The 22,555-nt window shown below is 35.2% G+C and overlaps 1 protein-coding gene across 1 annotated transcript in view; it reads right to left on the bottom strand.

Annotated features, from left to right (window-relative positions):
- The window catches only part of cntfr (ciliary neurotrophic factor receptor), a 421,815-nt gene that overhangs the window by 234,428 nt on the left and 164,832 nt on the right, over positions 1-22,555 (bottom strand). Inside the window, exon 3 of the mRNA XM_059357864.1 lies at positions 18,094-18,175. Coding sequence (XP_059213847.1) covers positions 18,094-18,175 — 82 coding nt within the window. The remainder of the gene's footprint in view (positions 1-18,093; positions 18,176-22,555) is intronic.

Genomic DNA, 22,555 nt, shown 5'->3' with positions numbered 1-22,555 from the left:
TTAAACATCCAGTAAAGTAATCTAAGCAGCTAATCTAAAAGCAACAGCATACACTCCATATCAGTGTCAATCAAGCACTCTATCAGCTGCTGTATCTCCTCAGTGTGTCTGGATTCAGACAGGCACATGGTCAGCCAACCGGTCACTCACTCTTCAATATGCCTGCCTGTGGGTCCTCCAGAAGGGAGATGATACAAACCAATGAGAATTTGTCTGCCAACTGTTTAATCAGCCAGCCAGCTGGTAAATTAACTCGGGTAAGACAAAGTATTTTGGGGTTGCATTGGATTCCATTATGATATCTGGTACTGGGTATATGGGAAGTCATCACACAAAAAATACAGCATATTTAATTTATATATACTCTGTTGAACAAGTGCTAAACAAACTGTAATGAGATTATGATTTTGGCAAGGAGGTCATGTTTTTGGGTTGGTTTTGTTTGTCTGTTTGTTTGCAGGATTACTGAAAAAGTACTGGCCCAATTTTTACAAGACTTGTCGAAGGGTGTAGCATGCACTCTAAATAAAACATTGGGTCAACAAAAAAAAGTATGTTAACGTTTTCCACTAGAATTTTTAAGTTAGGCCAACTGCTGATATTACTTTAATGCAAAGCAATGTTTAGAGTCTGGTGAATAACCTTTTCTAAGTAACATGAACTTAATAATTGCAGGGATGCAAGTATTTAAGTTGATCCAACATGCAGGAGACAGAAACTGGGCCGTTTACACGTAATCAAATTGTATTTTAAATTAACAGAACTTAAAATTAAATTATTTTTTGATTAACTACAAAATTTAAACTGCCACAACTCATTAGAGTATACTGAATCAATAGGCATAATTTGTGTGTCATCCAAACTCAATAAAAAAAACAATTACCAGTAAAAAAAGTCTAACAGTATCTCAGAACTTGATTTTTTTATTTCACAACAATATATATGTTTAAGTAATGACTAAAGGTCCTCTGAATTAGTTTTTAGAGTGTGGGCAAAGGAAGACCCCGTACAATTTAGAGTAGAATTGAATTTGAATTTGAAGTGCATGTTCTGCATTCATGTAGTGTTGGAATACTTGGGAAAAAAGTTCCCATTGTGGAAGAAATAAGTTCTTGAATGTCAAAATTCAAGTTAAAGTCTGCAAAAGGTTTTGATCCACATTTCATGGTAAATGGTAAATGGACCTGCACTTATTTATCGATTTTCTAGTCTCTTTGCGACCACTCAAAGTGCTTTACACTACAGACTGTGCTCATTCACTCATTCACACTCACTTTCATACTGGTGGCAGAGGCTACCCCAAACTGTGCCACCTGCCACCATTGGGAATTAATTCTCACACCAATTAATGCAGCATCTGGAGCAATTTGGGGTTCAGTATCTTGCTCAAGGATACTTCAACATGTAGGCTGCAATGGTCAGGGATCGAACCACCAACCCTCCGATCACTGGATGAACGATCTACCGCCCGAGCCACATCCGCCCCATATGGCCACATGATAAAAAAAATTTTGCTCTTTGTTGTCATGTAAATACTAAAACCAGCCATCAACATGTTGTTTAAGCACAGAGCAAAAGTCCATGTTGATTCTACATTGCAACTTGAATACAAAAGCCCAAAGAAAGGACTTCCCAACTGGAGAAACAGAAGAATCCAAAGAGCACTTGAATGCACCATTGGCCAAGATAGGTCAAGATATTTATGAGCACGATTTTATTCTGTAATACGTTCGGTGAGCTCACTGTTTTCTATTCCTTTAAAAGGACTATTTGAAGAGGTTAGGCTCCTTTTGTGTTTTTGTTTCATTTTGGCAAAAAAAAGACACATTTTTTTGTTTCTTGCATTTCAAAGCCATGACTGAATGGGATTAGTATTGCCTCACCTCGCCTCCCTGCCAGTCATCCAGTCAGTCTGACAGTAATCCATCTGCCAATCCAGTCAGTCAATCAATTGGTTGAGCTCCATCTTGAATTTAATACAAACAGCGTGCCAAAGAGGGAACACTGATTACACTGAGTGCTACTCAGGATAATGAGTGCGATCAAGGTTCCCCGCCAGCACCACATACATGCTTTACACATGCAAGACATACAGGCAGACACACACACACACACACACACACACACACACACACACGCATCAATCTGTGTGCTTATTTACTTATTTACAGAAGCTGTCTGTTTTCTCTGATCACACATCAGAGCCTGGTTACATTTCATGAATAATTGATTACGTTTTGTTGTCTAGATTTGTCTTTTGTACTTCTAAAAGTGCACAGATACACAAATTACAAACAGTTGCTGCTATCAAATACTTTCATCATAGCAACTTTGAGTTTGGATTGCATTAATTCTGCATTCTCATTGTGTTGTTATGAAAAGTCAATGACCTTCTCTCCATGCATATGGATGCCTTGTGAATGTGCATGATATATCTGTTGATATTCCTTTGCATCTCTTTTGTTCCATTTCTTTTGTGCTTTTATGAAAATGACTTGAACGTAAATGAAGAAGAATCCTTCAACTGGGTCAGAGGAGCAGAACGAGAGGACGCTATACAATTGTGTGCTTAAAAGCCTCATGTAGGGTCCATTTTATTACTTTTTTTGGTAATTTTGTGTCTTTTTTAATAATTTTGTGTCTTTTTTAATGATGTTGTGTCTTTTTTGGTCATTTTTGTGTCTTTTTTGGTCATTTTGTGTCTTGTTATGGTCATTTTGTGTCTTTTTTAAAAATAATTTTGTGTCCTTTTTTAATAATTTTGTGTCTTTCTTGGTAATTTTTTTTGTCTCTTTTAAGTAATTTAGTGTTTTTTCAGTAATTTTGTGTCTTTTTTGTAATTTTGTGTCTTTTTTGGTCATTTTCAGTCATTTTTTGGTCATTTTGTTGTTATGAAAAGTCAATGACCTTCTCTCCATGCATATAGATGCCTTGTGAATGTGCATGATATATCTGTTGATATTCCTTTGCATTTCTTTTGTGCTTTTATGAAAATGACGAACGTAAATGAAGAATCCTTCAACTGGGTCAGAGGAGCAGAACGAGAGGACGCTTTACAATTGTGTGCTTAAAAGCCTCGCTTCAGTGAAAGTATACGTTAAAAAGCAACATATGCAACAGTCCCTGCAATTACAGGAGTTACTTTATATCCCTGCATGATATCCTTTATTTGCATTTAGAGTATAAGCAATTAGGATAAATATACAGATTATTGACAAGTAAAGAATGGGTTCATTGCGTGAAATAATTACCCCAAAAGACACTGTTATATAAATAACAGTTATATAAAAACACTATCACTCTATTACTGTGCAATATCTCTTTCTTTTTATCAAACATACTATACCTAGCAATGTGCAATAATTTGTCCTTCAAATGTGCAACATATTTATGAACACTAAATAGCATCATATCTGCTTCTGGCAAATTGAATTGAAGACTTTGCACCTTTCCGCCCTTTCTTGCCAATGTTTACATAATATGGTATATGTTTTTCTTTACATTTACTTGCCTATGTATGTTTATGTTTATATTGTATATTTTTATATTTTATACTGTATATTTTTTATGTATTGTCACACTGCTTTTTGGAGTCAGCTCTCAAATCTCATTGTACATGTTTATAGTTACAATAAAGCCATTCTATTCTATATAATAATATATCAAATTATATAGATAAACAAAATATTGTGCATTTTCCATCATGCTTTTGGAGTAGATAGATAGATAGATAGATAGATAGAACGATAGAAAGAACGATAGAACGATAGATAGAACGATATAAAGATAGAACGATAGAACGATAGAAAGAACGATAGAACGATAGATAGAACGATAGATAGAACGATAGATAGATAGAACGATAGAACGATAGAACGATAGATAGATAGATAGATAGATAGATAGATAGATAGATAGACGGATAGATAGATAGACGGATAGATAGATAGACAGATAGATAGATAGATAGATAGATAGATAGATAGATAGATAGATAGATAGATAGATAGATAGATAGATAGATAGATAGATAGATAGATAGATAGATAGATAGATAGATAGATAGATAGATAGATAGATAGATAGATAGATAGATAGATAGATAGATAGATAATTTTATTCATCCCCGAAGGGAAATTCAGTTGCCACAGCAGTCCGATATTCAAATAGAATAAAATACTAATGTAGAATAAATAGGACAGTGTAAAAATAAAGATAAAAAACAGACAACAAACGTAATAAAAACACTAAAATCCTACAGAAATCCACGGAGCTGCTGTAACAGGCTGCTGCTAATTGCATCCGCCTGTATGAGCATCTGCACATGCACGTGAATTAGATTAGACTTCGGCTGTCAAGCATGATGGGGGGTTATTAAAAAAAATCCCAAGTATTAATTTAATTTGAACATTTAACATGATCCGTGCACAAGGGTGTGGATAAATAAGACTGCAGCGGAGCAGAGTGTACACTGGGGCATGTTGGGAAGTCATAGCAGCACGTGTCCAATGCTCAAGAAATAAATAGAGCTTTGACAGCTGTAATACCAGGGAATTAGTGTGAGAGTTAACCTCCTACTCTCCCGCTGTCTCTCACTCGCTCTCTCTCCCTCCGCCGCTCTCTCTCCTGATCTCTGTCTCTCTTCCCGTCCTGCTCCTCTGTCCACACTAATTAGATGGAATCAGTGTGAGGTAAAGAAGCTCACAGATGAAACACACAAAAACATTTAGTGACGGCGGCGTAGCGTCAGCGGGCGAATGATGTCATGGGCAATAAATTTACTGTTGACCACTCGGGGTGATGGACTGAGAGATGGGAGAGGAAGAGATGGAGACAGGGATGGAGTGAAGGGGGGAAAAAGATCCAGAGACAGGAAGTAATATAAAGAAATTAGAGAGCGGAGTTTAATGTGAGTTTTATATGAATGGCAATATACCGTGTTGTGTGTGGAAGGTCCCTTTAATTACTTTTTGGGTAATTTTGTGTCTTTTTTAAAATAATTTTGTGTAATTTTTGGTAATACTGTGTCTTTTTGGTAATTTTGTGTCTTTTTTTAGTACTTTTGTGTCTTTTTGGTAATTTTGTGCCTTTTTGTAATACTTTTGTGTCTTTTTTAGATATGTTTCATATTTTTTAGGTCATTTTGGTAATTTTGTGTCTTTTTAAAAAAAAATTGTCTTTTTGTGATAATACTGTGTCTTTTTTGATAATTTTGTGTCTTTTTTTGTAATTTTGAGTCTTTTTTGGTAATTTCGTGCTTCTTTTAGTGATTCTGTCTTTTTTTTTAAATTTTGTGTCTTTTTTTAGTAATTATGTGTCATTTTTGGTAATTTTGTGTCTTTTTTGGTAAGTCTGTCTTTTTTGGTAAGTCTGTCTTTTTTTGGTAATTTTGTGTCTTTTTGTAATAATTTTATGTCTTTTTAAGATATTTTTCGGGTTTTATTGGTTATTTTGTGTCTTTTTTGGGTGATTTTGTGTCTTTTTAAAATAATTTAGTTTTTTACTGTCATTTTGTGTCTTTTTTGGTCATTTTGTGTCTTTTTTTTTTTACAAATTTTGTGTCTTCTTTTGGTCATTTTGATACTGCCTCCAGCAAACACACAAAAACATTCAGTGACGGCGGCGTAGTGACGGCGGCGTAGCGTCAGCAGGCGAATGATGTCATGGGCTATAAATTTACTGTTGACCACTCGGGGTGATGGACTGAGAGATGGGAGAGGAAGAGATGGAGACAGGGATGGAGTGAAGGGGGGAAAAAGATCCAGAGACAGGAAGTAATATAAAGAAATTAGAGTGCGGAGGATATAGAAGAGGAGGATGGCAGACGTGGAGGAAAAAGAAGAGGGTGACAAGTGTGGATGGCGAAGTGGAAGATAGAAGCACAGCAGAGCGGGGAAGGAGGAGGAACAGAAAGGCATAAAGGCGTAGAGGGAGCGAGAGAGATGGAGGGAATGATTATGAGTGGAAACGTTTGTCTCTCAATCAGGATATGGACTCCCATAAATAACATGCTCTCTCTCTCAGTCAACAGCATGATGTCACCACATTCACACACATTGAAAGGCTTACACGGCAGTTGGGGGAGCAGAGGAAGCAGCAATATACACTGTAAAAAAAAATCTGTTTAATTCACGGTAAAAAAGAACATCACTGTAAAAAAAAATCTGTTTAATTCACGGTAAAAAAGAACATCACTGTAAAAAAAAATCTGTTTAATTCACGGTAAAATACCGGCAGCTGTGGTTGCCAGAACATCACCGTAAAAAATACAGTGAGCGTATGTTAATGTAAATATCAGCAAAAACTGTAATTTATACCGAATATTCCCATTACTTTTAGGATAATTGTTTCATCGTGGTATTTCTCCATTAACTTTACGTGAAAATTTTATATTTTTACAGCAAAACTGTGTGTTTTCTACAGTTTATGGCGGTAGAATGTAAAGTTTTATACTATTGTTTGATTTACAGTAATTAAAAGTATCTACTACGGTGACGTACAATGTTTAATTTTACGACCTATTTCTGATGCAATTTGACAGTTTTTTACTGTAATTTAAACAAACATTTTTTACAGTGCATGTAGCTGGGTCTGATTCTAAGCTCCTTTGTGTTCATTACACACTGTAATAAATTATTCTGTAGTCGTTTCATTATACTTAATATATTTGATAAAATGTATTAAATATAAATGCGTCCTTGATTTTGAGGCAGTTGTTAAAGTTACTTTAATATAGAAATGTTTGGGATAGAATCTGCTTATTTTGATCACATTAAATATAATCTTTACGTGTATGTAATTCTAAATCAAGAGGATTTTGAATGAATCCAACACAATAGAATTAGTCTGTTTTTAATTGACAGGCACTTCCTGTTAAGTTGTTATTAACACAACTTGTAATGTAGTTAGATTTAATTAATAATATTGCGTGCAATCTGTTCTACAGTTTATGGAGGTAGAAGTTTTATACTATTGTTTGATTTACAGTAATTAAAAGTATCTACTACGGTGACGTACAATGTTTAATTTTACGACCTATTTCTGATGCAATTTGACAGTTTTTTACTGTCATTTAAACAAACATTTTTTACAGTGTAAAATAAAAAAAATAGAAAATCCACGAAAAAAGAAAACAATCACAATTGCAGCAGATTTCTCTCATTCTGTATCTAATTTCCTTTTGTTCTCCTCCACCACTGAATGCTCTTGTACTTTGCTCATTGGTATTCATCCAGTGCTTGTTCTGAGTATTTACTGTGTAAGGCACCCTGTTAATGACATTGTATTGCTTTGGCTAGGACTTTCTGGTATATCTCAGGATACAAATGAGATAGAGAGAAACACACAGAGAGACAGATGAAGAAGGAAGCAGAAGAGGGAAACAGAGACTATAAAAGATGCAGAGAGAGACGAAGACAAATAGCAAAAAGAAAACGAGGTTCATTTCGGCCATGGCTGTGATCGATCTTCAGGTTCTCGCTGCATGGGACGATTCACTCTGCTAGTAATGCTGACGAAACAGGAAGAAACAGACATCCAGGGAGTTTGGTTTCAGCCAATTTAATCTGACTTTTAATTTTTTATATGTGTAAAGATAAGCAGGGACCGGTTGGTCAGTCATTCAGTCATCAAATGACTAAATAATGTATCCACTTCATGGCTGATGTTTGGCAATGAGTTCCAATGTACTTTAACCCTCTGGAGTCCATCTATTTATTTAAAATACACATTTTATTTACAGTAATAACTTTATTTATATATGATATGTAGATAAGCTGAGAAAGCCAGTTGAAAGTTCAATCATAGGAGCTTTCACAGTGTGCCATTTATGATTCTAGACCATTTTTAAAATGTGGATTTTCTGTCTACTACTATTACCGTCTTTTTTTGTCTTTTTTTGTTATTTTGTGCCTTTTTTAGTAATTTTGTGTCTTTTTTAGTAATTCTGTGTCTTTTTTGGTAATGTTGTGTCTTTTTTTTGTAATTCTGTGTCTTTTTTAGTAATTCTGTGTCTTTTTTGGTAATGTTGTGTCTTTTTTAATAATTTAGTATCTTTTTTCAAATAATTTTGTGTATTTTTTGTAATTCTGTGTCTTTTTTAGTAATTTAATGTGTTTTTTCTGTCATTGTGTGTCTTTTTTGAGTCATTTTGTGTCTTTTTTTCACAGTGTGACATTTATGTTTCGAGACCATTTTTAAAATGTGGATTTTCTGTCTACTACTATTACTGTCTTTAATTTACATGCACATAGACTGTTTTGTAGTTTTATTATTTATTATTTTTTCTGCTGTTTTTGTGTGTATAAATGGTAAAAAATAAAATAAAAATGTACTTTTCCATAGACACCTGGCAGCTTTATACTTTAATTAAAATAAAATGAAAAATCAGACTGATAGCCAAGTTTGTGTGGAGAAAAAGGAGCCATGCATGTGATGTAAGGACAGACTGAAAGATGCTAAACAGAGACAGAAATTAATGCATAGGAAGTTGACAAATTTGAACCAAAATCTCCTGGACTTCAGAGGTTTAAAAGTCTTCAAAGGTCCAAAACGTTGGAAAATATTGGATCATAGTTGAAACCGACCATTGCCTGCATGAAGCCAGTGTGCAGCCCAAAAGGGACCTGAGGAAAACCAGAACTGGTCTGAAAATAGCCCCAGTTATAATTAGACTCATGGGGTTCTAGAATGAGGTTGACCTGAACTGACACATGCAGAGAAACACTGGCAGCAGGAGGAGAACCCAGATATTGATGAGGAAGTATGTTCTAGAACATGGGTCACAAACTCGCGGCCCGCAGGCCAATTGCGGCCCTCGTGACGATATTTTGTGGCCTCCAACTTGATATGAAAGTTTAATGTGAGTTTTATATGAATGGCACTTTACCCTGTTGTGTGTGGAAGGTCCCTTTAATTACTTTTTTGGTAATTTTGGTTGGTTTTTTTTGTGGTAATTTTGTGTCTTTTTAAAATCATTTTATGTCTTTTTTTTGGTAATTTTGTGTCCTTTTCTAATAATTTCGTGTCTTTTTCGGTAATTCTGTGTCTTTTTTTTATAATTTTATGTCTTTTAATAAATTTGTGTCTTTTTTTAATAATTTGGTGTCTTTTTTAATAATTTTGTGTCTTTTTTAAATAATTTTGTGTCTTTTTTTGGTAATTTTGTGTCTTTTTTAAATAATTTTGTGTCTTTTTTTGTAATTCTGTGTCTTTTTCAGGTAATTATGTTTCTTTTTTTGTTCATTTTGTGTCTTTTTAAAATTCTTTTGTGTCTTTTAATAATTTTGTGTCTTTTTTGGTAATTCTGTGTCTTTTTTTTAAAAATTTTTTTGTAATTTTTGACTTTTTGGTCATTTTGATACTGCCTCCAGTGGCCCCCAGGTAGACCCCTGTTCTAGAAGAATGGCTAAATATTTCTGATATAAAAAAAAACAAAGTACCACACAATCAGAGCTGGAGTCCAGATGGAACTACTAGGGAGTTAGACATATTGACAAGTAGACCCAAGACCTGTGGCAATGAATACAGTTTTGACAGGTTCTCGGTTGGGTGGACTCATTAGATAATCTACTGTGTTTGTTTGTCATTAGCTCATCATTGCATTAGCCAATCAGGCTGCAGATCTTCAGCCACCAACACCAGTGTCAGGATGTGGATTTATCTCTCTGGGGCCCGAGACTACCAGCCTCCCTGTAGAGTCTAGAAACCAAAGACTTGATCATCACATATCATCTGCTAATGATCTCATATCATCCGTCAATGATCTCATACTTACACTCTAATAAACTATCATCTGCTTTGTGAATATGTGCAATGCTACAGAAACATTCTTGATCATCCAGTGTCAAATAATGTGACTATCCTGATGTCCCCGAGGCCTGACAACTAGCTAAAAACGGAGTTGCTCACCTTGTCACCATGGGACTCTATGCATACTGCCTATGGGCTTGTGTTAGGAACACGCTGTATTCTTCATGAACTTTGTTCTGCTGGCAGTGCAATCTGCTTTCTCACTAATACTAATGAATAAAAAAGATGTTATTGATCCTTGAAGGGATGCTGTCCGCCTCCTCCTCCTGGTCGGTGGAGGGGGGTCAGAGGTCAGGGTCAGCAGAGCAACTCAGCATGTTGCTGCTAGTTGACATTCAGCTTCTTTAAAGAACAGCAGGGAAATACTCAACGGTTGAGGATGCAAAAACTTGTAGATATTCAACGATATGCTAGTTTACAGTTCAGGAGAACTCTTTACAATTCAGCAATGCTTTACTTTTCCATGTGGTTAACGTGGTTTATGTTCTATAGCATTGGTTTCAAACTCGTGGCCCAATTGTGGCCCTTGTGACGATATTTTGTGGCCCCCATATGATATGAAAGTTTAATGTGAGTTTTATATGAATGGCACTTTACAGTGTTGTGTGTGGAAGGTCCCTTTAATTACTTTTTTGGTCATTTTGTGTCTTTTTTTGGAAGTTCTGTGTATTTTTTATGTAATTTTGTGTATTTTTTGGGTCATTTTGTGTATTTTTTGGGTTATTTTGTGTTTCTTTAATACTTTTGTGTCTTTTTTTTAGTAATTTTGTGTCTTTTTTTGTAATTTTGTGTCTTTTTTTTAATTTTGTGTCTTTTTTTTAGTAATTCTGTGTCTTTTTTTGGTAATGTTGTGTCTTTTTTAATAATTTAGTATCTTTTTCTAAATAATTTTGTGTATTTTTTGTAATTTTGTGTCTTTTTTAAATAATTTATCTTTTTTCTGTCATTTTGTGTCTTTTTTGAAATACTTTAGGGTTTTTTTCTGTCATTTTGTGTCTTTTTTGAGTCATTTTGTGTCTTTTTTTACTAAGTTTGTGTCTTTTTTTGGTCATGTTGATGTAATTTGAGTTTGAGACCCCTGTTCTATGAATAATGGTGATAATAATGAATTAATAAGTGTTTGAATAGCTGACAGTCATCAGCGTTGCCCCTCTCTGACTCCACGTCTCCCACGCTCTCACTTTGTAGTCTCTTCCTCCGTCATCTCTTCTCTATTCTCTCTTGTCTTTCCCTCCGATCTGTCTTGTGTCTTTTCCACCCACCCAATATCTTCCCTGTCCCCTTCTAACCACCTCATCATCTATTTCTCACTGGCAATCAAAAATCAAATTCATATTCAAGGAAGCTTAATTGGCATGACCTCTGAGTCTGGCACCCTTTCTCTCTGCGGGTTCATAGCTTTCAATTATTTCCTTTTTCCTCTGTTGTTTAAAGTGATGTTTCATTAAGGGACTGTCATTTCCGTTGCGAGCGCTTCCATCTCAGAGGTTTTTCTTTATGCGAGTCAACATGAATCACATTACAAAAGCTGAATGGAAATGACACATTTGATGAACTTTCCTCAGCATCAGAAATATATAAAAAAAAAAAGAGTTCATCTGCTCGGGGGGAGAAGTCATCTTGCTGAAGAAATAGTGCAATACTTGTGGAAATGTTTTTTAACCTTCTGAACCACAAGAAGTTTTAAGGCTTTTTTTGCACCTGCCAAATTATATTTACTGCTTTTCACACATTTTTAACTGCAAGATTTAAGTCCTGCCACAATTACTGCTAGAAATCGGAAAGATTAAAACATGTCCATCTACTGTATAACATAGTTATAATGCCATGAAAAAGGAAAATCCATCCATCCATTCAGTCTCGTTCGCTTATCTGGGGCCGGGTCGCGGGGGCAGCAGGATAAGCAGGGTGCAGGTTGAATTTCTTTGATAATTTATTTTACAAAAATTGTGGAAAAATGGAATCTATATATACAAATTTGTATAAATGTCCACAAGCTCAACCAATATAGTGATTTTTAAAAAATGGGGGTACCACTTTAAACATATTGAGCTATATTTTTACAACACCTGCTTCCAACCTCTGGGCTGTGTGTTAACAGCCTGCAGTTAAGTCAACGTTTTGCTAAAGTTTGTCTTGTGAATGTTGAGTCATTCATAGCTTTGATAGCATAGATATTTTTTTCTTAGAGGTTCTGGTTAGTGTGAACACTTCATTTTAGCAAAATGTAGAATAAGACTAAATCTATTTCCAGCTTAGATTTGCTTATTTTTCCTAATGGAGGCAGTTGCCAAAATATTTCTGTTTTTACAGTTTCTAGCTATTATAAATGGTGTAAGTATGGTCATTTTTAGACTTTTTTTGGGCCAGTTATGAGGTTCAGAGGGTTAAATTACATACTGTAACATTTGTCAATGAAAGATTTGGCCAGTTACTTATTATTTTTTCCAGTTACTTATGTACTTAAGTACTTAATACTTGTGTAATTAACTTAGATTCATTGTACCCAGTTAAGTTAATTACTGATGAATTCACAATGACAATATTTTGCTTTTTCATCATTAATGAACCTGCTGCCCCCGCGAAAATGGATGGATGGACATGGAATATGTCCAGTATTTACTTGACACAACAGGGATGATAACAGCTTTCCTGTTGTCAATCAAAATTAATTCGGGCATTTCCACATAAATGTGTTCTATCTATTGCCTTCACTATTTCTTATTCTCTACCTTTTGAATGAGCTCTTGCTATGTTTGCTCCACTCTCTTTCCGTCCAATTCTTGCTCCATCCTGCCTCATTCCCTGTCCGTCTCTGGCTCGTCTGGCTCTCTTTCACTTTCCGTCTCCTTCCAGACGGCATCGACTTCTGAATACGAGGATCTTGTATCTATTTGTTTGACTCGATTCTGTGGATGTTTTCTACCGCCGTTTCTCATTGTCTTTGTTCGGCACTGCGCTGCTGTCATCAATTATGAAGTCTCAAATGGATTTCCTATACACTCCATGTCACACACACACACATACACACACATAAGCACACACACACACAGAGAGAGACAGTGTGTGGCTTCCTCTCTATGTGCATTTTCTACAAATTGAGTGAGACCTAACAAGAGAGTTCATCCCCCTCCCATTCCTCTGTACTGACTATGTATGTGTGTGCAAGTGCATTACTGTGTGTGTGTGTGTGTGTGTGTGTGTGTGCATTACACTCTCTCTGCCAAGTGGGACATACCCCAGGGAATCCTGTCAATCAAACTGGCTAGCAATTTGTCAGAGAAACAAGGCACTTTCCAAGACAGGCAGATGTATATATGCGTGTCTCTGTGTGAGTTTAAGGCTGTGTGTATAAGTGTGTGTGTGTGTGTGTGTGTGTGCATGTAGATAGGGGTAACACTATTTCTCATATGTGCTTCTGCATGTCTGGTATGATATGTTATGACACATATAGGCATACGAGTTGTGTGTATGCGTGTTTGCACGTGGCACAAAAGAGAAATGCAAGTGATAGACAGTTCATTCACACACACACAGAGACACACACACACACCCACACACACACAATCCTTCCCCATACTGACAGCTCTCTTTCTTCTATTCTTTTTATTCATTCTACCATCAATCCATATCTGTTATTCCCTTAAGTTTTGCCCTTTCAAACATTTTCTGTCTTTACTTTTCTTGCTCTCTCTACTTTACTTCCATTCTGCTTTTCTGCAAGACACTATATGGTTTATGTATATGTCTATATAGAAGGAGAGAACAATAAAAAAATATAGCTAATGTTGAAAAGTAAAGTATGTTGTTATGAGTTTCATTTATGTTTTTATTATTATCTATATTTAAAGGCACAGTTTGGCGTATCTCTACTGCCCTACAAAGTCTAACTGCAGTCACTACGAAAAGGGCAAAACTGGGAAAAAAAAGTTTTTTTAACATATTTTTTACTGACCAGCCAAATGGGTTGGAGGCAAGTAAGTGATATGACCATTTATTTGACCTTTGACCCCAAAAATTTAGCTACTGACCTATTGTTTTACATTGCTGTATATGTTCTAATTTTTTTTTTTTTTTTTTTTTTTTTTGGGGGGGGGGGGGATTTCACCTTCCAGTGCAACAATTGTTATTCCTGACTTTCATTCTCAATCCGTCTGTTTCCGTTTGCCTTTTCTCTATTTTCTCAATTTTCCACTCTTCATCCACTTCTCTTTTGTTTTTCTTTCCATCTCCTTCTTTCACTTACCTTCTCTGCTGCTTTCACCCAATCCCCAAAGACAACATTCCTGTTTCCTAAGCCATGCATTTCTGCTCTGTTTATGTGTGTGTGCATGTGTGTGTTCTTCTGTGTGTGTGTGTGTGTGTGTGTGTGACCCTCGTGACACAGTGATGTGCGTCACTGGGGATTTATTGACTTCCTTAGACTCTTTCTTTCAGGTCAGCTGACACAAACAGGCCCACTTCATTGGCTAACAAGCCCAGGCTGCTCTTCACTAAAAGTCAAGTGACAAATTGACTCCCGTGTTAAACACACTCACACATACATGGTCTAATTTATGGTCACGCATCGTGTGTGAACTCACTGCATTATCTCGCTCTTTTCAGCTTTTCTCCAGCTCAAAAACCTCAGCACACAATTCTATGAAGCGCGCTCATGATCATCAGTTGACCTGACTGGCTCCTTTGTTGAACCCGTATTTGTTATGGAGGTAGCCTTGGTAATGTGCTCATAATATTAGCACCATGCAGCGAGGGATGACAAACCGATTTGCTCGGCTATTGTTTCTCTGGTTTGCGAGCGGGGGAAAAGTGAATTGCGCCTACTCTTTCTCACAGGTACATTTTTTCCTGCTGCACCTTTGACCTGGCAGCGATTAACCAGCTGCTGGAGCTCCAACCGGCCAAATGACACACGGCAAAATCACAGCTAAAACCCAGAAACACACAGTAAATCTTAGCCTAACTCCACAAGGGGACAACTAAATCATAATAGCAACAACAAGAGCAAAATCATCACAAGATTAGGTTTCTTTTTACATTTTAAGCAGCATTACATTGTCCAAAGCGACTTACAATAAATGCAACAAGACCACAGGAATCAAGTAAGAACATAACTTTAAGAGCCAACTGTCATCGCTACAGGAGTGCTTTATGTTAAAGAAGAAGAAGAAGAGAAGAAGAGAAAAGAAAAGAAGAAGAGCATTTTTTTAAAATATATGTTAGGTGACCAAGACTTAACCCTTAATAGGGCACTCATTGAAATACTTGCAAATTCCAAATTTCAACCCTAGAGAATATTGGAGGATATTACATACAGCCAGAATGTGTAAAAAAAACATATGGACCCGGGGGAGGGGGGTAATATTTTGAAAAATTAATTACGAGATTAAAGTGGCAAATCTACGAGAAAAAAATGTGCAGATTTATGAGATTTAAAGTGGTGAATCTGCAAGAAAAAAGTTGCTTTTTTCCACTTTTTTCTCATAAATCTGTAACTTTTTTCGCGCATTTTTGCCACTTTAAATCTCTTGAATCTGCAACTTTTTTTCTCGTAGATTTGCCACTTTAATCTAGTAAATTTGCAACTTTTTTCTCAAAATATTACCCCTGTGACAGAGCCTGATCTTTGCTGATTAGCTGGAAGAAATCCATGTGGTTCTACGACCGAACAGAGAGACATGGGGACCTCATTCTGATATCCACTGAAGTTACCAAGTATAGTTCTTCACCCGATAAAGACTTAACCAAGGTATTGATGGAAGAGGTGCATAAAACACAATATAAATACAGCATACATTGGCCACATTAAAATTAAAATAGAAACCTTTGGTAACGCTTTATATTAAGGTCCTTGTAATAACCATTAATTAACAAGTAATAAGGCCCTTGTAAGTCCTTACAAGATGCTTATTAACATTGCTGTGTGTTTATAAGCCTATATAAGTGTTAATAATGGCATTATAATACAGCTAATAGCAGGCTATAAGAGATGTATAATAAGAACATTAATAAAAGCCTCATGAGTATCTTATAATTCTTCATAATAGCATTACAAACACCCATAACCCACCAATTATGTCTTTGCCATGCCTTTATTAATCTTTTGTTTGCTTATTGATATTAAAATATACTTTATTGCTCATCTATTATAAGTTAACTATGCACTTGTTAACAGTTAACTATGCTTTTTGCAGCTAAAGGGATCTAAAGCGAGAACAATGCCTTATTACTTGTTAATTAATGGTTATTATAAGGACCTTAATATAAAGTGTTACTAAACCTTTTAATTCCAGCAGAGAGAAGACAATTGGAGCACAGAAAGGTTTGGCTAGTTATTTATTGTTTCCGTTTACTTATATTGTTAATACTTGTGTAATTAACTTAGATTCATTGTACCCAGTTAAGTTAATTATTGATAATTTCACAATATTTTGCTATATTGAAATATACTTTATTGCTCATCTATTATAAGTTAACTATGCACTTGTTAACAGTTAACTATGCTTTTTGCAGCTAAAGGGATCTAAAGAGAACAATGCCTTATTACTTGTTAATTAATGGTTATTACAAGGAGCTTAATATGAAGCGCTACTAAAAAATAACCACTTACTGTGATTTTTTTTGTTTCCAATGTAAGAACAGCAGACCAACATTAATTGCACGAAGTAATTTTGTGCATTTTTACACTGCACTTTTAAGATGTCATGCTCAAATGCATGTAGTTGTACTGAGGGTTAGGGTTACATTACATAACAATGCCTTATTACTTGTTAATTAATGGTTATTACAAGGACCTTAATATAAAGTGTTACCAAACCTTTTAATTCCAGCAGAGAGAAGACAATTGGAGCACAGAAGAGGTGGAAGTATTAAGTTATGTAGGGCAGAGAGGTTGGGGAAAAAAAAAAAAAAAAGTGCAGGAAAGTTGAGTGTGATAAATGGAAGTCAGTTTCTAGCTATTATAAATGGTGTAATTATGGTCATTTTTTGAATTAAACATTCTTAGACTTTTTTTGGGCCAGTGAATTTACATACTTTGACATTTGTCAATGAAAGGTTTGGCTAGTTATTTATTGTTTCCGTTTACTTATATTGTTAATACTTGTGTAATTAACTTAGATTCATTGTACCCAGTTAAGTTAATTATTGATAATTTCACAATATTTTGCTATATTGAAATATACTTTATTGCTCATCTATTATAAGTTAACTATGCACTTGTTAACAGTTATATGCTTTTTGCAGCTAAAGGGATCTAAAGCGAGAACAATGCCTTATTACTTGTTAATTAATGGTTATTACAAGGACCTTAATATAAAGCCTTACCAAAAATAACCACTTACTGTGATTATTTTTGGTGGTCTTTTTTTTCAGTGCAAGAACAGCAGACCAACATTAATTGCAAGAAGTAATTTTGTGCATTTTTACACTGCACTTTTAAGATTTCATGCTCAAATGCATGTAGTTGTACTGAGGGTTAGGGTTACATTACATAACAATGCCTTATTACTTGTTAATTAATGGTTATTACAAGGACCTTAATATAAAGTGTTACCAAACCTTTTAATTCCAGCAGAGAGAAGACAATTGGAGCACAGAAGAGGTGGAAGTATTTAAGTTATGTAGGGCAGAGAGGTTGGGGAAAAAAAAAAAAAAGGGCAGGAAAGTTGAGTGTGAGAAATGGAAGTCAGTTTCTAGCTATTCAAAATGGTGTAATTATTGTCTTTTTTAGACTTTTTTTGGGCCAGTGATGAAGTTCAGAGGGTTAAATTACATACTTTGACATTTGTCAATGAAAGGTTTGGCTAGTTATTTATTGTTTCCGTTTACTTATATTGTTAATACTTGTGTAATTAACTTAGATTCATTGTACCCAGTTAAGTTAATTATTGATAATTTCACAATATTTTGCTATATTGAAATATACTTTATTGCTCATCTATTATAAGTTAACTATGCTTTTGCAGCTAAAGGGATCTAAAGCGAGAACAAAGCCTTATTACTTGTTAATTAACGGTTATTACAAGAACCTTAATATAAAGCGTTACCGAACCTTTTAATTCCAGCAGAGAGAAGACAATTGGAGCACAGAAGAGGTGGAAGTATTTAAGTTATGTAGGGCAGAGAGGTTGGAGAAAAAAAAAAAAAAAAAGTGCAGGAAAGTTGAGTGTGATAAATGGAAGTCAAGGTGTATTTTGAGAGTAGAGAAAAGCACAGCGACCAGACGAGATATAAGCAGGCCTGGGCACTAGACGCTACAGTATAATGAAGATGCATACTCACCAAGCTGACTGCGTCTCTGAGCGTAGGCTACCACCACGGCGGCCAGAACTACACAGCACAACGATGTCACAAGGTTTGCCATCTGTAGACACACACACAGCAAAGTCATCAGCGTGAGCGCGTGTGTGTGTGTGTGTGTGTGTGTGTGTGAGAGACGGAGGAGAAGAGCCGGGCGAGTGTGTGTGTCCGCCTGTCGTCCTGATTGACTGACAGACCCATAGACGCCTACAACACCATGAAGAGATGGAGAGATAGCTGCTTCCTGTCCTCTCTGATTCTCTCTCTGGCCTTTTCTCTTTATCCTGGTTTTTTTTTTGCTTTCTACTCGTCAAACTCCCTTGTTTCTTTACTTCCCTCACTGTTGTTATCCTTTTCACTGTATAACCTCTCTCTCTCTCTCTCTCTCTCTCTCTCTCTCTGTGTTTATGTGTCTCTCCCTCCCTCTCTTTCTTTCTGTTCATCAGTCTAATGGGTCCATCCTCTCTGGGATGGGCTACGGCCAGCAGCTCTTAAAGGTATAGCACACCATAAACAAACACACAGCTTTCATGTGAGACAGCAACACTTTTTTTGGTAACACTTTACAATAACCATCATTTATAGATGGTAAATAGACCATTCATAAATGGTAAACAGATAGTTTATTAAAGTGTAATCATCATTTATTAACCGTATATAAGTAATTTATAAAGGTAAATATATTATTTATTAATGTTTAACTATCATTTATAAATGGCAAATAAATTGTATATTAATGTAATTGATAGTTACTTTACCATTAACAAACAATTCAATTATAATTAAAAGTTTATTAATAGCTTTGCTCTCATTATACATTTTTAACACCATATTAAGTATGTAATTGATTTCAAAATGATTCTTATACCTTTAAGAAATTGCTTGAAAACATTTAAAGATTAAATATGTATAGGATTTTGTAAATGGTTAATAATAATTGGTTTATAAACCAACTATAAACATCACTTAGATGGTTATTGTAAAGTGTTACCCTTTTTTTATATATATTTTATTGCAAGGCTTCTTACTTTCACTAATATAATCAGTCATTTCATTTTCTTTACAATATTGTACCTTGCATTTTTCCCCCCTTTTTTTCAAGGTATATATTCACAAAGTAAATAACAAAACAGACAAACATATATAAAAGGCAAACTGGTATTCCCCAAATGAGGATCTCCAAGAAATGGAATAAACAACAAACTAACGACACACAAAAAAAAAAAAATAATAATAATAATAATAAAAAGACAGCAACACTTCACGGGTATCCTGTCACCTCATTGTTTATTGATTTGTTTATTTATTTATTTAACAGGGACAGTGCATGGCTCTCAGCCGTACCAGAATTAGCTACTAGCTAAATTTCATCTGTAGTCCCTGGGCAGGAACAAATAACATCAATCTAACACAAACAAACAGCAACAACAAAGTTTCACACTCTTAAAACACAATAGAACAACAACAGCAAGAGTAAAGTCACAGTATTAAGACACACAAAACAATGTTAAAATACAACACAAAAGAGATGCAAAATAGTGAGCTAATGTTTGAGTTTATAGTTGGTAGTAGGGGTGTGCCATATTGTATTGTTCACGATAATATCGGTATTTTTTATGTATGGTTAAAAAAAATGCATATCATGATATTGGCAACGTTCCTACTTCTTGATGTAGTGGTTAAAGCTGTTTTAATCACAAATTGCTACTTAGTCTCACACATGCAGCTTTCAAAATAAGAGCACAGTGTGTTAACAGAATCCACCACAGAACTTACAAGAAGACTGTCAAAATAAGATGCCTTAAATAAAACATACAAGAACCTTTATTCTCCTTTACAAAATGCCGTTAAAATATGGCCCTGGAACCCCTAACTGGTTATTTTTATTATTGCTCATACTCAAGAGTCAAGAGTAATTTTTTTTGTATTTGGCAACTGTTGAGATTTGCACTTCAAACTACATTTTTGCTTATACAGACTAAAAAAAATCATAATTTCTATATCTTTTTAAGTATTTCGTAATAGCCTGAAATATCGTGATATTATTTTAGGGCCATATCGCCCAGCCCTAGTTGGTCGGTGCATGATTGAGTGGATATAAGACATGATTTTATTTTATATTTAAAACCAACGAATGTGCTGACATCTCTGATCTCATTTGGTACGGAGTTCCAATAATTAGTGGCTCTTATAGAAAAAGCAGATATGCCATCTGCGCTGTACTGCACAGTGATCTCTACTGGTCATCCTGGTTGGTCTCCTGTTGTCTGGGCGCAGTGATATAAACTCCTTTAACAGAGGAGCAGCCAGATTATGAATCACCCTTTACACTAAGCTAACATCAGCAAGACACACTACATTTTCAAAAGTCAAGAGTTTGTGCTTTTGAATGATTTTGCAGTGATGATGACTTAATGGCTTTTTGTCTAATACCTGGAGAGTTTGTTTATAGAGCGTTTGTAGTGGAGCAAGTGTTGCCCCTCATAAATAATTATAAATTATATATAATTACATTATAAATTATGTTTAGAATCTCAAGTTTAACATTTGTTGTTTGTTATTAAGGTTGAAGCTGGAGGAGCTCTCATACTTTCATGCTTTTTGTCTTTTTTTTATGATGTTGTTCCCCTTCTTATCCCTTCTCTTCTTCTTTCTTTTTGTTTATGTTCTGGCTCTCCAAAACTTCATTCCATTTCATATTTTTACAGGATGAACATCTTGGCAAACTTACTCACTGGTTTTAAATCTGACAGTGAGATGACTAAATCTCAGCTCTGCCCTAAAAACGTTCCAAAAAAAAGTTCAGCATAATGGGAAATATTTATTTTCTTTCTTGTCGAGATGAGAAGAGTGATGCTGCAGCCAGCTGGCTAACTGAGCTTAGCATAAAGACTGGAAACAGGGGGAATAGCTAGCCTGGCTAGGCTAAGCTAATTAGCCTAACAGAACTGCTGAAGCTAATTCGTTAACTTCGTCTAGGGCTGACTCAAATGCTTCAAAGCCTTTGTGAAGATACATTTCATATAAAATAGCTGTATGTAATCTCTGCTTCTAACAACAATAGCTAGGCTGCATAACTCAATTGTTTCCGTTTGCCTGTTTCAATTGTGTTCATTGTTGTTATTTCATATTTTGTTGTGCAGTAGTCTTGAGTTCTGACTTTTAAATGCATCTATAGTCCTCTCTCCAACTTCAAATATTCACAGGGAATTCTCACTGAAGCACTGAAGCCCCAACAGTTGCATTGAGGACAGCCTTGCATATGTCCTTTGTTTGATCTGTACAAGAGCCAAAGGGTAAAAACGACAAATTGATGTTTTATGATGGGTTGGGAGCCAGAGCAGTGTTTTGTTCTGGACCAGTTGTGCTGCAACCAACAGACAGCTTCATATTCAGCAAAAGACATGAGAGTGGTATCAAATATTGTCATTAAACTCTTGGAAAGGGTGAATAACATTTCCCAAACTTGTCCTTAAATATACACTCAACAGCCAATTTATTAGGTACATCTTATCAACTGCTCATTAATGCAAACATTTCCAGCCAGAGAGAAAATGCAAACTCCACACAGAACCAACCGTGAAGCAGATACACTACAGCAGCATAGACCGACCAGTTTATTAGGTACAAACTTCACCTGATTAAGTAAGTAGCTGGTGGGTATTTAATCAAATGAACACGATCTATTATATGGTTTCTCAGGCTGTAGATCATGGGTCTCAAACTCGCGGCCCGCGGGCCAATTGCGGCCCTTGTGACAATATTTTGTGGCCCCCACCTTGATATGAAAGTTTAATGTGAGTTTTATATGAATGACACTTTACCGTGTTGTGTGTGGAAGGTCCCTTTAATTACTTTTTTGGGTAATTTTGTGTCTTTTTTAAAATAATTTTGTCTTATTTTAATAATTGTGTGTCTTTTTAAATAATTTTGTCTTTTTAAAATAATTTTGTGTCTTTTTTAGATAGTTTTGTGTCTTTTTTAAATAATTTTGTGTCTTTTTTAAATAATTGTGTGTATTTTTAAAATAATTATCTCTTTTTAAAATAGTTGTGTCTTTTTTAGATAATTTTGTGTCTTTTTTAAATAATTTTGTGTCTTTTTAAAATAATTGTGTGTCTTTTTTGGTAATTGTGTTTCTTTTTTTTGTAATTTAGTGTCTTTTTTTGTAATTTAGTGTTTTTTTTGTCCTTTTGTGGGGTTTTTTTGGTCATTTTGTATCTTTTTTGGTCATTTTGTGTCTTTTTTTGGTCATTTTGTGTCTTTTTTTGGTCATTTTGTGTATTTTTTTGGTCATTTTGCTACTGCCTCCAGCGGCCCCCAGGTAATTTGAGTGTGAGCCCCCTGCTTTAGACCCATGTTACTAAACACAGTTAGTCAGTTTCTGTTTCAGCTTCCTTGTCAGCCTCGCAGTGACAAACAGGCTTGTGTTAATTAAAATGTT

Source organism: Centropristis striata, chromosome 19 (assembly GCF_030273125.1).
Source record: "Centropristis striata isolate RG_2023a ecotype Rhode Island chromosome 19, C.striata_1.0, whole genome shotgun sequence".
NCBI lineage: Eukaryota > Metazoa > Chordata > Actinopteri > Perciformes > Serranidae > Centropristis > Centropristis striata.
Note: the sequence above shows the minus strand (reverse complement) of the source record. Positions and strands in the feature narration are given on the sequence as shown.